Raw genomic sequence first — 23,884 nt, forward strand, 5'->3', positions numbered from 1 at the left:
GCTTACCTCCCCTGCCTGCATACCGACCCTGCCTGCATACCACCCACTGCCTGCTTACCTCCCCGTGCTTGCATACCACCTCCTGCCTGCATACCACCCCCTGCCTGCATACCACCCCCTACCTGCTTACCACCCCCTTCCTGCATTCCACTTCTTCCTGCATATCACCTCCTGCCTGCATACCACCCCTGCCTGCTTACTTCCACTACCTTACATGATGTAACTGGGTACTTGTTTCCTAGCACGGCGCCCACTAAGCTAATTGCTTAGTGGGCTATTCTGCGTACTGAAATCACATCGCATCTCATGGGCCATTTTAGTGCCGTGCGATGCGATTTTTTTATGTAATTTATTCACTTCTCTACAATAATATGATTGTATGACATACCAAGAGGTTTTAGGCCCCCCCACTACCCACACCACCCTGAAGCGTGGCGGAACGCATCGTCCGACGTTTTCATACTCCCACTATCCACGTCGGCATGGAGTTGAATTTATATAGTGTGGCGCAGCGAGCCACCGAGCCCGAAGCGTAGGGAGCCCCGCGAGGAGACGCGTAATACATGTAAAGTAACCCGCGTCCCCTCGCCACGCTTCGGCAACACTACATAAAATCAACTCCACGCCGACGTGGATAGTGGGGGTATAAAAACGTCAGAGGACGCGTTCCGCCGCCCCTCGAAGGGCTCGCCACGCTTCGGGGTGGCGTGGATAGTAATACAATGATATTATTCTATAGCTAATGTAATGATATCGCACACCCTATAAAATCGCACGCGATCGCATGAGATTTTGCGGGAGGTGCGATGCGATCCCCTGGGGCATACAGAGCAGTGAATAAATTACATTAAAAAATCGTATCGCAGCGCACGGCACTAAAATGGCCCATGCGATGCAATTTCACTACGTTAGCGTACGTAGAAAATCTGGGCGCCGTGCTAGGAAACAAGTACCCGTAGCTGTTATATAGTTGTGAGCGCAGACACCATACTCGCTCTCGTGTTGCCAGCATGAAACGCTATTCCTGAAGTGTACGCACCGCGGCTAAGCCAAGCATTGCTATAAGTGTGCACAAAAGGTGTGCAATACATTTCTGGATGCACAAGAAGTATTGCTGATGTGCGAATTTGTACATATAGCTATTATTGAATGAAGGAATGCACGCACCATCAGCCGAGGGACCGAATTCTGAACCACCCAAAGGTGTCTTGTGGCCTCCTATATGGAACCACACATAAGAACACAGTGTATGATGATAAACAGGTAGATGTCACTAAGCAGCGATGCTCTTGAGTGAGTGGTTGACAGAACTATCTTGTTATTAAGGAGTACAGATATGAACGGTAATAGGTGATGCCATAATGTTCAGTGTGTATCATTCTTCTTATTAATATTAATGTAACTGACTTGGCCAGCTGGCATTTGGAAATATCTGCTTAGCACTGGGAGCGAATCTGTACCCCAAAGCTGTGTGCTTGCCTTTAGAGGACTATGCCATCCTCTTCCTGTCAGCCGCTGTTTTTCCCTGTCACCCTCTGCCTCCTTGTCACCTTCTGCCTCTCCTTGTCACCCTCTGCCGTGTTGCATATTGTGAGCTTGGGTTGGGGTGGAGGAGAGGGTCCAAATTATACACCTGGGCCCATCACTCACAAGTTCTGCCACTGAACAGAAGATAGAGACAATCTAACCCAGTGGCAAACGCAGGATTTTCAGAAGGGGGTTTCCAGAGGGGCGGAGCAAAGCACAGAGATTGACACTTAGGTGACCCAGTATATGCCGGGTCAGTTAAAGTATTATAGATAGACCAAATGTATAATAATAATAATATATATATACACACACACATACATACATATATATTAATACATACAGGGGCGTCAACAGCCGTGTAGACCCCTGGGCATAGCAATGTATTGGGGCACCTACGGATCCTCCAGCGGTAGGGGTGGGGGAAGCTTTGATGTCCCCCGGGTGGTAGGGGGTATTATATCAACCGCTCAGCATGTAGGGCCTGGATCAGTAATTTCCACTAATTACCCCTTTACTGCACAGATGGTGGGAGATGGGGTGGGAGAAGGGGGCATTGGGCTGAATGAAGGGGCCCTGATGCATAACTTCCAGGGTGGTAGAGGATGTGTAATACGCAGAGGAGGGGTGTATAGTGGAGTGGGCTTATTATACATAATTCTCTGGTGGGAGGACAGCTTGCTTGACTGCAGATATCTCCAGTTCCTGGAAATAGATTTCTTAGATTGTAATGGAATTAAAAACTAGAGAATCCCACCTACCAAATGGTATTGGGGACTAGGGGATCAGAGTTCAGGAGGCAGAGCAATCTGCCAACAAGTATATAAAACTACATACCAGGTGTGTGGAGCTGGAGTAGTAACTAGCTGCTGGAAGGCTGATATCTCTGGTTCTGGGAACAGTAGAGACAAGCTACTAGTGTTCCTCAAAGCGGGAGAGTCCCAGCTTTTGGAATATACCCTCAGAAAAACTCTAAGTCAGAGACAACCTGAAATATCTGACTGGGAAGAGCAATTAACAGGCTTGGATGGGGACCACTGCTTTGAAGTCAGATATCTCCGGTTCCCAAGGGCCAATTTTTAAAATTCTTGTACCCATGGAAAGAGGGGACCCTCAGCTTTCAGCCTAGGGCCCTTAAACTCCTGGGGGGATTTCTGGGTACTCAGAAACCCCCCCTGCGTGCGCTACTGTAACCATCATAATCAGTTAATGTTTAACAATAATTTATCACTTAGCGTTAACAGTTCTGTAGCGTTTGACATTTGTTCCATTTTAAACACTAGATCTCAGAATCCTGAAGCAGGAATCACATTCTTTCCGCCAGTGGAAACGTCATACCCCTACAATGAAAGCGTGACGGTGGAAAAAACAATAAATTTTGACGGAGACGAATGGGACTATAACAGTCTAGTTTTATTGGAAAAATGGTTTCGCACCCCCTCTACCTGCAACATTCCCAGTCTGTTACCCTGGGTAAATAATTGAGCTCACTAATTTCTCTTTGTTCTCATAAGGCCAGATGTACCCAACGCATTTCACAACCTCATTCCAATGAAACACTCCCAGACCTACATACACTCTGCATTCCACAGCAAGAGACCACGGGGTAAATGTAATGGGGTGCAAGAAGATGGGGGTGCAGGAGTTTGCCGAGAATGGCCGCAATCATTTTGCTTTTGCCTCTGAAATAATTGCAGCCATTCTAGGACAAAATCCCGCACCTCTTGACATCTTGCACCCTAGTACATTTACCCTTATCGGACTTGTAGTAAGACCAATGCTTTATCACCCCTTGATGTGTAGTCATAAGTTCCAAATCACCACATTTCTTGGGATTAAAACTGGGTACACACCCGGGTGAACGGGATGACAGAGAAACAGAGAATTTGACGGCAGATAAGAACCACTTGGCCCATCTAGTCTGCCCCTTTTTTAAACCATATTTGATCCTTATTTATTTGTAAGGATACCAATATGCCTATCCCAAGCATGTTTAAATACTGTACTACTGTATTTGCGTCTACCACCTCTGATGGTAGGCTATTCCACTTATCTACTACTCTTTCTGTGAAGTCATTCTTCCTCAGATTTCCCCTGAATCTTCCTCCCATCTGACACTTGTATAGATGTGTATTCCAGTGGCGTAAGTTCGTCCCAGTTGCCCGGAGGCAAGATGAAAATTGGTGCCCCCCCCCCCACACACACACATTATTCAAAATATATATAGCCTCTCTATAGGGGAGAGGGAGAGGGAGAGAGAGAGAACACATATATTTCAGAACTCAGCCACAGAAGCAATTTTGATGGCTTTCAATTAATGGATTTAAACTGGCAGTGGAGGAGAGGTGCCCCCTTGAGAGCAGGAGCCCGGCGGCAGATGACTCCATTGCCTCCCAGAGTTCTGCCACTGGTGTATTCTGTACCGTGGCAGGAGCATTAGCTGATAACGGCGTATGGTGCTTCTGCAATGGCCGGGATCAAGCGCTCGCATCTTGTGCACTATTTAATGTTTGTTGGGTTGACCTCCCAGTCCCATAGAAGCTTGTACACACTGAGCTACTCTACCACTGTGTCTATGCAGAGGGATAGTAAAAGTGTGTACCAAGCGTTAAGGTATCTTAGATATGTTCTAAGCCAAGACCCATTCACAGATATCGTGAAATTTCGGCATTATTATGACACGTACGATGACAGTCCAGTAATTCCCAAATAGGTAACATGTATGATCCAGGTGTGTACCGGTAACACCACAACAACCCAATATAATAACTAGAATGTATAATGGATTGATTAAACAAATTTGTTAATTTAAAACCCTAAAACTCAGCCGAAGAGCCTCTGGTGTCTTCTACCTACGGAACCATCTCTACATAGAAATAATACTTTACATTTATTGTTAGAATTCAGCTTCATCTTAATCCCTGTGCACCTTTTCCTTCTGGCTTTATGATTCTACCTCCCAAATAATTCTCTGGCCTACTGTACATCTGGCGCCACCAAACCCCCCCCCCCCCCCCCCCCTCCTCTCTACCTGTGTCCCTAAAATGACTGTGTCTACAGTCCCGTTCTTGCTTGGTGCAGAAGGTGCCGGTTCCAGAATCACTGCGACAGAAGGAGAACATTGTACAAGGGATGGTTCATAGACTGTGCCACCATATGACTGATAGAAGACTGATACCAGCAGATAAAGGATGCTAGGAGTAATATGAATGTCACACAAAGTCCTCTATGTGTCTGGCCATGTGTACAGTGCTACACTCAGAGATTAGTATTATAGCTAGCGGGAGAGTGATCAGCAATGTCCGTCTAGTGACCTCTGTCCTCTACGAGTTCTCCCGGTCTTCCTCCGCATGGCAGTTCTTTGTCTTCTCACATTTGGCCAAGCGGTTACCTTCCCAGTAGCCGACATCTTGCCCATCGTGACACCGACACTTTGTACAGGCGTCCACCCAGACGTACTGACCGGCGGGGATGACGCGACTTTGAGCGGCGTCAGAGTAACAATTGGGACCTATACAGGGAAACATTAAGGTCAGTGAAAGAAGACGGATCATATAATACTATCCTGACCCTATATTAATATATAATTTCATCCAGATCACTACAATAGTACAATAATATATCCTACTATGAACATGACTGAACCCTATTTTGCCAACATGATACAAATGTCAACATGCTTAGCTACCCAGGTGACACCTGATCCCAATGGAAGGGGTGCCCCTGTTGTCTTCTCCGGGGTCCTAATGATCACGTGACGAGCATTTCCAGCGTAGATGTCTAATGAGCGGTGTTCCGGTGAATCTTCTTCCCCTAACTCCCTAATTTCCCTAACCTTAGAACTCCCTTTAGTGTCTAATCCTGACTTCCTGTCCCGCTAGTGCCTAACCCTCCCTATGATGCCAAACTGCTGGCATTCTGAGAATGTCAACATTTCACTTTGTGACCATGTCAATATTCTGAAGATGTCGACAATGTGACAGGAGACCACTGGCCATGCATGTGCTTTCTGCTAAATCGCTTTGGATAATACATGAGGTTAATTGACACATATTGCATAGTCTTTCAGCCCCATGGCAAGGATGAAAGGTTCCTTGTTGGTTATATTATCCAAAAACACAGCAATGTTGGTTTAAGGTGGCCATACACTGCTGCGATGTCTCACAGCAGTGTATGGCCATCCGATCCCCCTTGACCGCCGCTGTGGACCTTACCGGGCGGCAGTATCGCATGCGAAACATCGCATGTGGTCCATTCGCATGTGATATATCACATGCAACTCTGTTCCCCGCCGCTGGAAATGGGTCGAGGTTGGACGTGTAAGCAGGTCCAACATCTCACGCCGGTCCATTGCTTTCAGGGCGAGAGGCTTATTGGGCCTCCAATGGGAAGGTGGAATTGTGGCCCATGGAAAACCAGAGGGACTGGTCACCTGCCAGGTTTGTCAGCTCCTCCTCTAAGAACTGCTTTTGACTAAAGGTCACACTCACCCTGCCATACGCCCTATTCTTCCCTCCGGCATTGCACACTTGCATTTTTCCTCTCCCGCTTCTAAAAATATATTACTCTATTTATATCTCTATTTGAGAGAAAATGTTTTTGACTTTGTCTCCTCTCTCGGTACATAAAGACATTTAGTACATACTGACCGTCTTTACATCTGGGGCAGCACTCTCCCTTCTCATACACGGGGTTCACACATGGCGGAGGAGCGCAGTCTGCTACCAGGCAGCGGGCGATCCCATCCACGTCACAGGTGCATTGCTCACACTCAGAAGGCTGCAAGATTAGAGACATTTAATGATAAGCCAACAGACATTGCAGCAGAGATACACCAGAGGCATTGTAAGGTCAGCACTAGCCGCAGCACAGCATGTGGAATAATTGCCCACAATGGTGCAGTAAAAGATCTGTATTAGGACCTAAAGTGCAAGTGACAAACACGCTGCAGTATCAGAAGTGTATTGATTTGTGATTTGTGTCCACGACACCCATAGAGGGGGAATAAAATAGTGCCCGCTGCGTGGCGAGCTCAGCGAGCCCACAATAGGGGGGGGTCGGGATCGATCCACGGCCCCCCTTGTCGGCATTGCGGCGGTCAGGATTCTGGCGTCGGTATTTGACCGTCGGGATTCCGACCGCCGGGATTTCATACTGATCCCTCTCTCCTCATGTGCCTTTCTTAGAATATATAAACCACTGCCACCCTGATGATTGCTTCAGTGTCCTGTCCCCTGATGCAACTATCCATATTAACCATGTACTTGTCCTAAACTGTCTTGTAATGTAATTTGTTATGTGTTTTTGATTATAACTATGCTCTGTAAAGCGCTGCGGAATCTGTGTGCGCTATATAAGAAACTGTTAATAAATAAATAAATAAATATTGTAGATATTGTGATCAGTATAATATGACCACTAGATGGCGCCATATTCATATTGCAATACATTTTACAACAACAATAGTTGACCATTTTTGCTATGTACCTTAAATGTAGAAATACAGTATAGGCCTGATACAGAGATGGAAGTAAATCGGATATATTGCTCGGAAGAAGCGTGCACAGAAATTATGTGTATAGTAGTCTCCCATATACACAGTTGTTGAGACGCACTACACCTGCATGTGTAACATATGTGGACCTACCTACATCCTCACCTGTGGCACTACTTACACCTACATCCTCACCTGTGGCACTACTTACACCTACATCCTCACCTGTGGCACTACTTACACCTACATCCTCACCTGTGGCACTACTTACACCTACATCCTCACCTGCGGCACTACTTACTCCTACATCCTCACCTGCGGCACTACTTACACCTACATCCTCACCTGCGGCACTACTTACACCTACATCCTCACCTGCGGCACTACTTACACCTACATCCTCACCTGTGGCACTACTTACACCTACATCCTCACCTGTGGCACTACTTACACCTACATCCTCACCTGTGGACCTACTTACACCTACATCCTCACCTGCGGCACTACTTACACCTACATCCTCACCTGTGGCACTACTTACACCTACATCCTCACCTGTGGCACTACTTACACCTACATCCTCACCTGTGGCACTACTTACACCTACATCCTCACCTGCGGCACTACTTACACCTACATCCTCACCTGCGGCACTACTTACACCTACATCCTCACCTGCGGCACTACTTACACCTACATCCTCACCTGCGGCACTACTTACACCTACATCCTCACCTGTGGCACTACTTACACCTACATCCTCACCTGTGGACCTACTTACACCTACATCCTCACCTGCGGCACTACTTACACCTACATCCTCACCTGCGGCACTACTTACACCTACATCCTCACCTGCGGCACTACTTACACCTACATCCTCACCTGCGGCACTACTTACACCTACATCCTCACCTGTGGCACTACTTACACCTACATCCTCACCTGTGGACCTACTTACACCTACATCCTCACCTGTGGCACTACTTACACCTACATCTTCACCTGTGGCACTACTTACACCTACATCTTCACCTGTGGCACTACTTACACCTACATCCTCACCTGCGGTACTACTTACACCTACATCCTCACCTGCGGCACTACTTACACCTACATCCTCACTTGTGGCACTACTTACACCTACATCCTCACCTGTGGACCTACTTACACCTACCTGCTACAAGGTGAAAGGGTTTGCCTGATGACAGGGGTACAGTATTTTCCCTTATGCCCAGCTCTGCATGGCCAGCTCCCACTGAACACCCGCTGAACTTTTGTCCTGTTTCAGACCTGTTTCAGGTCTGAATCAGGACAAAAGTCATTGGACAAAAAGTTATTGGTGTAATTAAACCGTTATTGTACGATTTAATCCATTACCATCAGATCACTTTTTCAGATAAGTGAGAGATTTTTTGAAATAGTGAGAGTTGGAACGTATACCATGCATGTGCGATTTAACAGCAAGAGTGGCTAGAGAAGATTGGACAGATTAACCAAAAAAAACGGGAGATTACTGTTACAGTGTTTTTTCTTAGGCCATTAACATTGTATCGGATATATATCTATTTGTATTTAAAACTGGTTAGAAATGTATAGGCCTATTGCAATGATCATGTATTGTTACTTATAACTGACTAGTGTGGTTTCACTAGTACAATCAGCAAACGTGTTACAGTGGGGGTTATTCTGGTTTACTCCTTCTGGCAAATTCCTTCATAGATGGACAAAACCATGTGCACTGCAGGTGGGGTAGATGTTACTTGTGCAGAGAGAGTTAGATTTGGGTGGGGTTTTTCTTCAATGTGAGATCTATATTGTAGTGTAAAAATAAAGCAGTCAGTATTTACCCTGCACAGAAACAAAATAACTCACCAAATCTAATTCTATCTGCACATTTTACATCTGCCCCCCTGCAGTGCACATGGTTTTGTCCATCTAAGAAGGATTTTGTCAGAAAGAGTGAACTAGAATAAGGCCCAGTGTCTGCTAAACATACCGATAAACTGTCCCTCAGTGCCTATGCTGTTACATGCTCTTTTTGAATTGTGATTTCTGAATAACATACCTATCACCGTTTGTGGTAGGGCGTGTGATTTTTGAAGATCATACCCATCTTCCATACTAAAGTGCTCACAAAAATTTAAAGTTATATATGTACCTGTCTGGTTTTGTTTGTTTGTCAATGTTTAGTGCTTAATTTTAAAAATTTACGAATCAAGAAATCTTTTTAAATCAATTTAAATTTACATATACTAGATTAATATAGTGTGTCACTAATTATCCTAATAACCATATTGTGATTAGGTTTTCCTTGTAGTTTCTTCTTGTTAAAATCCATTGGATTATTTATGAATTTTCTGTATTTTTCCAAGTAAGAGTGCCCCAACAAAGAGAGAGGGGCCCATTTATCAAGTAAGATTTGCGGCTTAATCCCCGAAAACCGCAAATATTATATATCACTGCAGCGTCGCCGGACACATCCACCATAGGTTTCTATGGGGGATGCGAAGCTGCCCGATGTATCAACATCGGGCAGCCCGGCATCGCACCCCTGGGCTATCGCCATTCTAATGTGGCGATAGCCCATTGTAGCCTATGGCTACACTTCGCACTGCCCGAGCAGGGCAGTGCGGTCAGAGAGGTCAGCGGGGGTCAGCGCGTAACTGAGCATGCGCAGACCCCCCGGCTTCCGGGTCAGGGCTTAGCAGGGACGGGCTCCTTTCGGAGCCCTGTCCCTGCGCCCTTAAATTGATACATCCAAGCGGTATCAGATGATACCGCAATGCGATGCCCAGCGATGTCATCACGTCGGCATCGTTATATAATGATAAATGCGCCCCAGAGTCTTTCCCTTCTTCCTCCAAAATACTCTATTTTACTCTCCAGGGAGCACCTCCACAACAATCAATAAGCAATAGGACGAGACTTACACTCATCCTAGTAATTATTCCTTAATGTGGATATTCAACCCTTTTATCATAAAAACTAATACCAACCTGTGCACTGGTCCATTCCCACAACCCCGTTCCCTAAAAAAGTAAGCTTTTTGGTTAACCAGGCACAGATGTCCAATATGCCGACAAATAAAAGGTAAGTTCAAAGGGTCAGCATGTCGACTGTGGACATACAAATGATAGACATAAGGGTTTTTAACTCTTTCATTTTTTTTCTCTTTTGCATCAATTACCGGCCATATGGACCATGACTAGGGGCAGTATTCAATGAGAAAAATTCTCTGTGTTTTATGGCGAGTTTGTGGTTTTCTCGCGTTGGACGGAGAATTTTGGTCTCAAAAAGCGAACAACCCTATTCAACGTGCACTTCTCGCCGTCTTTCTAAGTGATTTTCGCTGTGTCTCTCCGTGTAGCAATTCTCCATATTTTCATGGAGAAGTGGAATGTGAACTTTTAAAATAAAAGGTTTTTTGTTTTAATTTTGGTGTAAAAAAATCAGGAATTTTATTCTATCAAGGGGCATGCTATTTTTATTCATGTGCTTATAGCACATGAATATATATATATATTTTTTTTTTTTACAAGGAGCAGCCAGCAGGGGGCCGGGAGCCGAGAGCCACTCATTAGATATTCATATATTCACTGCACCCGATCATTACATATGCACGATCGGGTACAGTGAATACCCGGTCCCCTGTTGGCTCTCCCGGGGGGCAGCCTGTGCTGCCTGGCTCTCGGGGAGCCCACCTCCCCCCCACATACGTTCTGGGGCAGGCAGGGAGACTTCCATCTCCCTGCATGCCACCATCCCACGGCTCCCTGCAGCGGACGCTCGTCCGCTGCAGGGGTTAAGATTCGCCGCGAGGGGCAACAAGCCCCTCCGACATTGAATACTGGGAGAGCGAGTGGCAGCCAGCCCTCCGGAATACAGCGAGTGTGCAGCGAATCCTAAACTCTGACTTAAGTCCTTAGTGGTGAGATGCATATTGTGTAAATAGAGTGCATCCGGGTGGGCTGGCCCAGTATAACCAGAGCTTGGTAGTGTTAGCAGAGCACGTATATATTAATGTCCTTTTCATAGTCAGTTCTGGATGGTATAAAAGAATAATGAATTGCAGCCTGGAGAGTGCTGACATGTCATAGGTACATCTTGGTATAATATACAGATTGTAGCCCGGATCTGTGCTCCATCTAATGACCTGTCCTTGCATCGGCTCCTGGTATGGAATGCAGGGCAGCGGCATAACTATAGCACCGCAGCCCCCGCCACCGCGCGGGGGGGGGGCGCTGTGCATGTGGAGGCGCCAGGGGCTGCGGTGCTATAGTTAAACCCCCCCTCAATCCCCCGCAGACTTACCTATCGCGCTGGTCCCGGCGGCTCCGTTCTTCTGCTGAGGACCACCACAAAATGGCCGCCCCCATATAGCACACAGTTCTCTGAAACTGTCTGCTGTATGGGGGCGGCCATTTTCTGGTGGTCCTCAGCAGAAGAACGGAGCCGCCGGGACCAGCGCGATAGGTAAGGCTGTGGGGGATTGAGGGGGGTTTGCATGGGCGGCGGGGCGGCGGGGTAGGGGTGCTTGGCGGGGCAGCGGCGGGGGGTGCCCAAAACGTAGCTACGCCACTGATGCAGGGATATGTAATGAGAGCCATACGCATGACGCACAATGGCTAACAGGCAGCTTTTATAGTAGCCGATAATCGTGGAGCTGGAAGACAGATGATGGCTGTCAGCGGCCTGTGTCTACCAAGTCATAATCACTGCTATTCGGTGCTCCTGGCCCAGGCTCAGAGCAATACATCGGTGCTCCTGGCCCAGGCTCAGAGCAAGACATCGGTGCTCCTGGCCCAGGCTCAGAGCAATACATCGGTGCTCCTGGCCCAGGCTCAGAGCAATACATCGGTGCTCCTGGCCCAGGCTCAGAGCAATACATCGGTGCTCCTGGCCCAGGCTCAGAGCAATACATCGGTGCTCCTGGCCCAGGCTCAGAGCAATACATCAGTGCGCCTGGCCCAGGCTCAGAGCAATACATCGGTGCTCCTGGCCCAGGCTCAGAGCAATACATCGGTGCTCCTGGCCCAGGCTCAGAGCAATACATCGGTGCTCCTGGCCCAGGCTCAGAGCAATACATCGGTGCTCCTGGCCCAGGCTCAGAGCAATACATCTCATCTGTCATTACATCCACCTGGGGAGACAGAGATCAAAGGCTTACGGGCGCTGCACCGGTCCACAGGTGGAGGCGGCTGTGTGTCAGCGCTCATTAATGTCAGTGATGCTGCCCTGATGTAGACGGTTACCATATAAATGTAACCCCTTGAAATGGTCGACATACCCATGGTCGAAATTGACAAAAGGTCAACACAAACTTAGACATAGACATGGTCGACATGAATAAGGTCAACATGAGTTTTTCACTATACGATCCATTGGGGGGAGATGTATTAAGCCTGGTGAAGTGATAAAGTGGAAGCTGATAACGCACCAGTCAATCAACTCCTAACTGTCATTTTGCAAACACAGTTGATTGGCTGGTGCGTTATCACCTTCCACTTTATCACTTTCCCAGGCTTAATACATCTGCCCCCATGATTATGGGGCCCATTTATCAAGTAAGATTTGCGGCTAAACCCCTGAAAACACCCGTTTTCGGGGGTTAACCGCAAATATTATGTATCCCTGAAATGTATTTAAGGGGACCGCAGCAGGAATCTCCGATCCCTGCTGCGATCCTCCCTGCAGCGCCGCCGGCCGCATCCCCCATAGGTTTGTATTAACATCGGGCAGCCCGGCATCGCACCCCTGGGCTATCGCCATTCTAATGTGGCGATAGCCCATTGTAGCCTATGGCTACACATCACACTGCCCGAGCAGGGCAGTGCGGTCAGAAAGGTCGGCGGGGGTCAGCGCATAACCGCGCATGATACCGCAATGCGATGCCCGGCGTTGTCATCACGCCGGGATCGCTATAGAATGATAAATGCGCCCCTATTACTTTTGTCTACAAAGAAAATACTTGAAATCAAAAATCGTTCCTCTAACACTGTCCACAGCCCTCAATGGGAGATCACATGGTTGGATGGTATACATGGATGGTATAAAAGAATAATGAATTGCAGCCTGGAGAGTGCTGACATGTCATAGGTACATCTTGGTATAATATACAGATTGTAGCCCGGATCTGTGCTCCATCTAATGACCTGTCCTTGCATCGGCTCCTGGTATGGAATGCAGGGCAGCGGCATAACTATAGCACCGCAGCCCCCGCCACCGCGTGGGGGGGGGGCGCTGTGCATGTGGAGGCGCCAGGGGCTGCGGTGCTATAGTTAAACCCCCCCTCAATCCCCCGCAGACTTACCTATCGCGCTGGTCCCGGCGGCTCCGTTCTTCTGCTGAGGACCACCACAAAATGGCCGCCCCCATATAGCACACAGTTCTCTGAAACTGTCTGCTGTATGGGGGCGGCCATTTTCTGGTGGTCCTCAGCAGAAGAACGGAGCCGCCGGGACCAGCGCGATAGGTAAGGCTGTGGGGGATTGAGGGGGGTTTGCATGGGCGGCGGGGCGGCGGGGTAGGGGTGCTTGGCGGGGCAGCGGCGGGGGGTGCCCAAAACGTAGCTACGCCACTGATGCAGGGATATGTAATGAGAGCCATACGCATGACGCACAATGGCTAACAGGCAGCTTTTATAGTAGCCGATAATCGTGGAGCTGGAAGACAGATGATGGCTGTCAGCGGCCTGTGTCTACCAAGTCATAATCACTGCTATTCGGTGCTCCTGGCCCAGGCTCAGAGCAATACATCGGTGCTCCTGGCCCAGGCTCAGAGCAAGACATCGGTGCTCCTGGCCCAGGCTCAGAGCAATACATCGGTGCTCCTGGCCCAGGCTCAGAGCAATACATCGGTGCTCCTGGCCCAGGCTCAGAGCAATACATCGGTGCTCCTGGCCCAGGCTCAGAGCAATACATCGGTGCTCCTGGCCCAGGCTCAGAGCAATACATCAGTGCGCCTGGCCCAGGCTCAGAGCAATACATCGGTGCTCCTGGCCCAGGCTCAGAGCAATACATCGGTGCTCCTGGCCCAGGCTCAGAGCAATACATCGGTGCTCCTGGCCCAGGCTCAGAGCAATACATCGGTGCTCCTGGCCCAGGCTCAGAGCAATACATCTCATCTGTCATTACATCCACCTGGGGAGACAGAGATCAAAGGCTTACGGGCGCTGCACCGGTCCACAGGTGGAGGCGGCTGTGTGTCAGCGCTCATTAATGTCAGTGATGCTGCCCTGATGTAGACGGTTACCATATAAATGTAACCCCTTGAAATGGTCGACATACCCATGGTCGAAATTGACAAAAGGTCAACACAAACTTAGACATAGACATGGTCGACATGAATAAGGTCAACATGAGTTTTTCACTATACGATCCATTGGGGGGAGATGTATTAAGCCTGGTGAAGTGATAAAGTGGAAGCTGATAACGCACCAGTCAATCAACTCCTAACTGTCATTTTGCAAACACAGTTGATTGGCTGGTGCGTTATCACCTTCCACTTTATCACTTTCCCAGGCTTAATACATCTGCCCCCATGATTATGGGGCCCATTTATCAAGTAAGATTTGCGGCTAAACCCCTGAAAACACCCGTTTTCGGGGGTTAACCGCAAATATTATGTATCCCTGAAATGTATTTAAGGGGACCGCAGCAGGAATCTCCGATCCCTGCTGCGATCCTCCCTGCAGCGCCGCCGGCCGCATCCCCCATAGGTTTGTATTAACATCGGGCAGCCCGGCATCGCACCCCTGGGCTATCGCCATTCTAATGTGGCGATAGCCCATTGTAGCCTATGGCTACACATCACACTGCCCGAGCAGGGCAGTGCGGTCAGAAAGGTCGGCGGGGGTCAGCGCATAACCGCGCATGATACCGCAATGCGATGCCCGGCGTTGTCATCACGCCGGGATCGCTATAGAATGATAAATGCGCCCCTATTACTTTTGTCTACAAAGAAAATACTTGAAATCAAAAATCGTTCCTCTAACACTGTCCACAGCCCTCAATGGGAGATCACAGCAGATACATGCGAATATAAGAAAGTCACTGACCTACAATCAACTCATACACCGGTTGAACTCCCACATTCTTGTTTTAAAGAAACCCTCTACGACATTCACCCAGAACCGGAGTCTGCAGGAACTAGTGTGAAATTGCCCAGCTTTGTAGATACTGAGAGTTCAGCCCCACACTAGTCCCTGCATAACTGACGGGCCTCACACCTCTCACTGCAGCTCGCTCTGCCGTAGGGGTGGCCATCGGTGCAGTCGCCATCGATGGTGAATCTGCAACCAGCCATCGATAGTATTAAACTATTTGATGGATAACCATCATTTAACCATCATTTAACTGGTCATCCATTATTTTTGACTGAATGGCCTGTGGGCCTGTCAGAACTTGGGGGTGGGGCTCTCGGGTGTCGTGTCCCGGCACCTTGAAAAAAAAAACATCGGTTCTCCTTTGCCTTCGATGCAGTGAAACCATCTTGTTCTACCACATTGATGGCAAAAGTATTAAACATCGGACAGAAACCATCAATGATTTCAAATCATCGATGGTTGATGGCGTTCCCTACTCTGCCATCACAGGGATTCTCTGTACAGATCACGGGTGGCTCTGGGCAGGCTTGTCAGAGGGGCACATCAGAGGTGGCCTGACTCACGCTGGTAGAGAGGACTGACTTCTGGCACACAGGGTCGCCTTAACAGCAGGGCAAAGCAATGCACTGGGGCCCTTACCCATTCTCCCCTCCTAGGGGTGGTGGGTGCTATCAGCAGCAGCTTTGATGTCCCACGGGTGGCAGGGGGCGCTCTATCTTCCACTCAACATGTAGGACCTGGAGCAGTAACTTCTGCTAATTACTCCTTTACTGCACAGGTGGTGGGAGGGAGAACACTAACGTGTGGAAGGGGGTACTGAGCTGAATGAAGGGTCCGTTGTAAATGACTTCCAGGGAGGTAGGGGGTGTTTTATACACAGGGGACGGTTGGATAATGGAGTGGGCTTAATATTCGTCATTTTCCCTCTCCAGGAGGGACAGAATGCTCTGTTTGTGGACTTCCATCTTAATTTATGATTGTCATCACCTGGGGGGGCAGCGGAGGGCGGCACTCCAACAGAACGGTGCATGCGAGCGTCTCGCGCGCGCCCCTTCTGGCGGATGGCGCACAGCGGCGATCGGTTATTCTATCGCCAGGAACAGCTGAGAGCTGCTCAATCTGCATAATGTCATTTTTAAACCCCACAATGTACAGAATGTGCTGGGTAACAAATGCCTACATATTAGGGCAGGTGTAAAGGGTTAATGACGGAGTGTCACAGCATACTGATTACCAGGTGCAGTCTATAAATTAGTAATCGGTAAAACTTGTCACTTTAACCGTTTCCCTGCCAGTGACTGCACACGGCCCCATCACGCAGGCCTGAGGATAACCAGGGAGGGAAAACATCCTTATTTGGCTTGTAGTTCCCCTGGCCGAGGTTCTGGACCAGGACAGAGGTCATCCCTATAAATAGACGTATCAGACAGGCAGCTTCCCCCAACACCGGTCTCCCCAATAACACTGCACCTACCCTAATAAGGCATTTACATCTATAATACCCAGTCAGTTCTTGTGATTTCCGCTAACAAAATAGCGAATAAACTCAGCAGAAATACGAAATAAAAACCCCTAGAACATTAAAGGAAGGATGCATTTAATGACATATTATTTCAAGGTAACTCTTTAAGAATGACGCATATATTTAAACAAAGTAGGAACTTTCTGTTAAGTCCAATACCATCGGTATCATTAGCCGCCTGAGGCGGTGGGTTCTGGACGGCTCCCATAAGGCGATGTCTCTTACTGTGGCCATACACTACTACAATGTATCGCAGCAGTGTATGGCCAGCCAATCCCGGGCGGCAGGATCGCATGGGATACATCGCATTGCGGTGCTTATGCATGTGATGTGTTGCATGCGACCCAAGCTCCCTGGAAGAGGGTTTGTGACCGCACCTGCATGCAGGTCCGACTTCCGACTCAGGCATAGTTGCCTACACTCCTGCATTCTGCAGGAGACTCCCTGAAATAGCAGCAATCTCCCTCTCTCCCTCATTAGTCTAGCAATCTCCCTCATGTCACCTAGCCCACATTACACTGTTACATCATAGTTGCCTCCCCTCCTGCATTCTGCAGGAGACTCCCTGACATAGCAGCAATCTCCCTCTCTCCCTCATTGGTCTAGCAATCTCCCTCATGTCACCTAGCCCACATTACACTGTTACATCATAGTTACCTCCCCTCCTGCATTCTGCAGGAGACTCCCTGACATAGCAGCAATCTCCCTCTCTCCCTCATTGGTCTAGCAATCTCCCTCATGTCACCTAGCCCACATTACAGTGTCACATTTTTGGGGAAAAAAGGAATGAGAGATAGATACATTTACATTGAATCATCAGCACCATTTCCCAGCACTTTACCAAGTATAGATAGTAACCCTTACTAACTGCTTTGGGGCTCATCTACATTTGGATATCAGTCATTTTAAAAGATTCCTCTCAGATGTAACAGTACACACCCACGCTTCTAGGGGCCACGTTCACAATCTCTTTTCACAATCTCTCCATATATGGAACTAAACACGCCCTTTGGGTGGAGAATGACACGCCCCCTCAATTACCAACTATAATCTCCCTGAAACTAGTTTTCAAAAGTAGGAAAGTATGGACTCAGGTCCGATGCATACGTGACTGTGTATCGGACCTGAGGGGACATCAGAGGCATTCGGGAACAGGTGAAAGCGGCCCAAATTGCTGTAGTGTATGGGGGCCTTTACAGAGGCATCCTTGTACTTAATGCAGGTGGCGGCTGTCCAATTTCTAAGACGCCAGCTCTACAGTTTCACCTGAAAGGGAGGAAAGTGGGAATTGGGGTGTGGGTTGGGGAGCTAACATCTGCTAATATATGTACATAGAAGCATTAACCAATCATAAACAGTGCTGGAGGCCGCTGCCATCGCCACCTGCCTTTACCACCCACCCAACACCACCTGCAAGTGACAAGGCTTCCCAGTTGTAGATTTATGTGCCTCTACCTCTGCATCTATGGCCCTTATTCAGATCTGATTGCAGTACAAATTTGTTCTCAAAATGGGCAAAACCATGTGCACTGCAGGTGGGGCAGATGTAACATGTGCAGAGTGAGTTACATTTGGGTGGGGTGCGTTGAAACTGAAATCTAAATTTCAGTGTAAAAATAATGCAGCCAGTATTTACCCTGCACAGAAACAAAATAACTCACACAAATCTAACTCTCTCTATACATGTTACATCTGCCCCACCTGCATTGCACATGGTTTTGGCCATTTTTTGCCCATTTAACAAATTTGTTCTGCGATCAGATCTGAATAAGTGCCGGTATTTGCACAGGCATGTCCAACCTGCGGCCCTCCAGATGTGCTAAAACTACACATCCCAGCATGCATTGCCATCATTCTAGCATTCCCTAATAGCCAAATTGTGGCAAGGCATGCTGGGATGTGTAGTTTTAGCACATCTGGAGGGCCACAGGTTGGACATGCATGGTTTAGATGGTGGTACCAGAGGACAATCAGCGAGTGTACAGACTGAGGAATTAGAGTCACATCATTCCTAACAAAGTACAGAGTGGGAAGAAATGGGTTCCAAGCAGAATACATGTAGTTTATGGGGATTAGTGATCTGCGTTGGTGCAGACAGCGAGTTCCAGCTTTTCTTGAACCCAGTGCCAATGCCAAGCCTCTAACATCGTTAGGTGATTATTGCATAGCCAGTAATGCCTCCTTTACCTACCTGTCAGGGGTAGGAGTGATCAAATACTCCAGTGGAGTCTCGTAGGCAAAAGGTAGGGAACTAAGATGGTGAGTAGCAGGTCAAGGGTTGGGAGACAGGGGTGGCCGGGACAAAGGACTTTACAACCAAGTGACAGATTCCCCCTCTGATATACCACAGACCATGTCTCAGCAGTTGCTAGTACCCTAATTACGCGGAACCCTATGATTATAAATCACCCATGCAGTACCTTAGTGGCACATCTAGCAATAACACATAACGCAGTGGGTGGAGTGTGCCTACTGCATATCGCCTGACAATGTAGATATCGCTTCACAATGATGGGTAATTGTACAATAGCGAGTAGTCCGTTATATACTTATAGGTTTATATAGTAAATGAATCACCAGTTTCGTCATACTGTATTCACTCCGTAGTTCCTTCTAGTTAAAGAACATTTCAGCGCTAGATTATTTACAGGATTATTCTCATGCACATACCCAGGGCTATTTTTCAGTAGGCTCCAGCAGGAACTGAGGCCCTTATTCTAGTTCACTCTTCTGACAAAATATTTATTAGATGGACAAAACCATGTGCACTGCAGGTGAGGCAGGCGTTACTTGTGCAGAGATAATTAGATTTGGGTGGGGTTTTACACCTGCCTCACCTGCAGTGCACATGGTTTTGTCCATCTAAGAAATATTTTGTAAGAAAGAGTGAACTAGAATAAGGGCCTCAGTTCCTGCTGGAGCCTGCTGAAAAATAGCCCTGCACATACCTACACAAGCGCTAGTGACATTTAAAGTGTTAGCAAATCAAAACCAAGCAGAGATTAATGACTTAAGTTGCCAATGGAAATGGTCTATTCACTGGGCGAGGCTCCCAGGTCATTAATCCTATTTGTAGGCCCCATATAAGTAAAGGCCCCCATACACCTGAAAGACATTGCACGCAATCATACAATCTCAATGGATTGTATGATGGATTGTATGCAGTTTGTGTGCACACAATCGTACGATGACGGCCCCAGGGGGTTGGAGGATTGGTCTTCTGATCTGACGCGCTGCACGTCAGATCAGTTTGTAGTGTTCATTCTAGCACCCTCTATCTTTGAAAACTCCTGCAGTTCCTTTTGTCACTGTTTGCTGTGGTGTTTCTAGCACAAGTCTGGTTTGCACAACCAGGGTCATGTGACACTCCATCCCTGAGTAGCAGAGAAGAGAGGTGCAGCTTCCGGGCAGCCCGTGGCAGCGAAGACGCTGGGACCCGCAGAGGTTTTCATGTGGCAGACGGGCGGGCGACTGAAGAGAGCGGTGGATTCTGTCATTACTCTGAAAACAGTTTTCATAGGATTGCTGCATTCGGGCTATTTAATAACGGCATAACACAGCAGATGTGAGCAATTTGGTAGTTGCGGCAAACTGTAAATTAAAAAAAAATTAAAAAAATGGATTTTTGGTACTCCTATCCTTTTGAACCTAGTAGGCCAGCCCCCTATTTAAACGAAGCTTCAATCATACAATCCTGCAGCAGATGGATTGTACGTTGGATTGTGAGTACATTGTGTATCCAAAAACCACCAAGGACTGCCGGGGAGTTGAAGGGAAATTGGTCACAATCAGACCTGTCTTTCTGATGTATGGCCACCTTAAGTCATTCCCATTAGCGGTATATTAGCATGGCTTCCATCACTCTGCGGTTACATACATGTATTGGCGGTATATTAGCATGGTTTCCGTCGCTCTGCGGTTACATACATGTATTGGCAGTATATTAGCATGGTTTCCGTCACTCTGCGGTTACATACATGTATTGGCGGTATATTAGCATGGTTTCCGTCAGTCTGCGGTTACATACATGTATTGGCGGTATATTAGCATGGTTTCCATCAGTCTGCGGTTACATACATGTATTGGCGGTATATTAGCATGGTTTCCGTCACTCTGCGGTTACATACATGTATTGGCGGTATATTAGCATGATTTCCGTCACTCTGCGGTTACATACATGTATTGGCGGTATATTAGCATGGTTTCCGTCACTCTGCGGTCACATACATGTATTGGCGGTATAAAAGCATGTTTTCCGTCACTCTGCGGTTACACACATGTATTGGCGGTATATTAGCATGGGGTACTTGTGAGTTATCCGGGCTCCCGATTTTTTGATTGTATGCCTTAAGTTAAGGCATACAATCAGATGCGATGCGATGCGATATCGCATCGCATCGCATCGCATCCGACCATCGGATGCGATGACCCGATTTTTCCATAGGAATCAATGTTAAAATGGACTGAGTCCATTTTAACATGGAATTCAATGGGAAAAAGGGGTCCTTTTCATACCCCTACTATCCAAGTGGGCATGGAGTTGGATATAAATCTGTGGCGAGCGTAGCGAGCCACCGAGCCCGAAGCGTGGCGAGCGAAGCGAGCCCCGCGAGGGGACGGTATTCCGTGTCCCCTCGCGGGGCTCGCTACGCTCGCCACGCTTCGGGCTCGGTGGCTCGCTACGCTCGCCACAGGTTTATATCCAACTCCATGCCCACTTGGATAGTAGGGGTATGAAAAGGACCCGATTTTCCCATTGAATTCCATGTTAAAATGGACTCAGTCCATTTTAACATTGATTCCTATGGAAAAATCGGGTCATCGCATCGCATCGCATCGCATCCGATGGTCGCATGCGATGCGATGCGATGTCCCGATCCGACCCGATTTAAAAATCGGACGCCCGGATAACTCATAAGTACCGTAACCGCAAAGTGACGGAAACCAGACGGGCGTCCGATTTTTAAATCGGGTCGGATCGGGACATCGCATCGCATCGCATGCGACCATCGGATGCGATGCGATGACCCGATTTTTCCATAGGAATCAATGTTAAAATGGACTGAGTCCATTTTAACATGGAATTCAATGGGAAAATCGGGTCCTTTTCATACCCCTACTATCCAAGTGGGCATGGAGTTGGATATAAACCTGTGGCGAGCGTAGCGAGCCACCGAGCCCGAAGCGTGGCGAGCGTAGCGAGCCCCGCGAGGGGACACGGAATACCGTCCCCTCGCGGGGCTCGCTTCGCTCGCCACGCTTCGGGCTCGGTGGCTCGCTACGCTCGCCACAGATTTATATCCAACTCCATGCCCACTTGGATAGTAGGGGTATGAAAAGGACCCCTTTTTCCCATTGAATTCCATGTTAAAATGGACTCAGTCCATTTTAACATTGATTCCTATGGAAAAATTGGGTCATCGCATCCGATGGTCGGATGCGATGCGATGCGATGCGATATCGCATCGCATCGCATCTGATTGTATGCCTTAACTTAAGGCATACAATCAAAAAATCGGGAGCCCGGATAACTCACAAGTACCGCGGTTACACACATGTATTGGATACACAAGATGAGATGGACTTGATTAAGTCCATCTCACATTGAAAAAAATGTGAAAAATGTGAAATGGGCCAATATGACCCATTTCACATTATATATGGCCCCGTCGTCACCCCACGATAGACGCCAACCTGAAGCGTGGCAAGCGCAGCGAGCCCGCGAGGGGCGGCGGTGCGCGTCCTCCGACCTTTTCATTCCCCTACTATCCACGTCGGCGTGGAGAATATATAGTGTGGCGAGCGCAGCGAGCGTATACCTGTGAAGTTATACGCGTCCGCTCGCCATGCTTCGGGCTCGGTGGCTCGCTGCGCTCGCCACACTATATATTCTCAACTCCACGCCGACGTGGATAGTAGGGGAATGAAAAGGTCGGAGGACAAGCACCGCCGCCCCTCGCGGGCTCGCTGCGCTCGCCACGCTTCGGGTTGGCGTCTATCGTGGGGTGGGATTTACGTTGTTAAATTTGGGGGTCTAGGGAATATTTTACATTGAATCCAATGTAAAATCGGGTCCCAGGGACTCGATTTACATTTGATTCAATCAAAAAATCAGGTCGGTCGCGTCGATCGCATCGCATGCGACCAAATCGCATGCGATGCGATCAACGCGATTTTTCCGACACTACCACCCCGATGTAAATCGGTGTGGCCGTGCTAGGAAACAAGTTCCCCTACATGTATTGGCGGTATATTACCATGGTTTCCATCGCTCTGCGGTTACATACATGTATTGGCGGTATATTAGCATGGTTTCCATCGCTCTGCGGTCACATACATGTATTGGCGGTATATTAGCATGGTTTCCATCGCTCTGCGGTTACATACATGTATTGGCGGTATATTAGCATGGTTTCCATCGCTCTGCGGTCACATACATGTATTGGCGGTATATTAGCATGGTTTCCATTGCTCTGCGGTTACATACATGTATTGGCGGTATATTAGCATGGTTTCCATCGCTCTGCGGTTACATACATGTATTGGCGGTATATTAGCATGGTTTCCATCGCTCTGCGGTCACATACATGTATTGGCGGTATATTAGCATGGTTTCCATCGCTCTGCGGTTACATACATGTATTGGCGGTATATTAGCATGGTTTCCATCGCTCTGCGGTTACATACATGTATTGGAGGTATATTAGCATGGTTTCCATCACTCTGCGGTCACATACATGTATCGGCGGTATACTAGCATGGTTTCCGTCGCTCTGCGGTTACATACATGTATTGGCGGTATATTAGCATGGCTTCCATCACTCTGCGGTTACATACATGTATCGGCGGTATATTAGCATGGTTTCCGTCGCTCTGCGGTTACATACATGTATTGGCGGTATATTAGCATGGTTTCCGTCACTCTGCGGTTACATACATGTATTGGCAGTATATTAGCATGGCTTCCATCACTCTGCGGTTACATACATGTATTGGCAGTATATTAGCATGGCTTCCATCACTCTGCGGTTACATACATGTATTGGCGGTATATTAGCATGGCTTCCATCACTCTGCGGTTACATACATGTCTATGTTATGTAGCGACTGCCATGAATGGTAACAACAGCAGCGGTACAGCACACAGCTACACTGCTGTGTAAGGCGTATTCGAGCAGCAGTTTGCTGGGCTGCGGTCAGTTGTAGGAATGTTGGGTAAAGTAATAGAGGAAAT

At 48.0% G+C, this 23,884-nt stretch overlaps 1 protein-coding gene across 1 annotated transcript in view; it reads right to left on the minus strand.

Moving 5' to 3' along the window:
- Window positions 1-2,919: 2,919 nt before the first annotated feature.
- The window catches only part of LOC146026631 (von Willebrand factor C domain-containing protein 2-like), a 48,369-nt gene continuing 27,404 nt past the window's right edge, over window positions 2,920-23,884 (minus strand). The window contains exons 2-3 of the mRNA XM_083157449.1: window positions 6,177-6,306; window positions 2,920-5,038 (exon numbers count right to left, since the gene is read on the minus strand). Of these exons, the coding sequence (XP_083013575.1) occupies window positions 4,851-5,038; window positions 6,177-6,306 (318 nt within the window). The 3' untranslated portion in view covers window positions 2,920-4,850. The remainder of the gene's footprint in view (window positions 5,039-6,176; window positions 6,307-23,884) is intronic.

This window comes from Crinia signifera, chromosome 8 (assembly GCF_055691185.1).
Source record: "Crinia signifera chromosome 8, ASM5569118v1, whole genome shotgun sequence".
NCBI classification, from domain to species: Eukaryota; Metazoa; Chordata; class Amphibia; order Anura; family Myobatrachidae; genus Crinia; species Crinia signifera.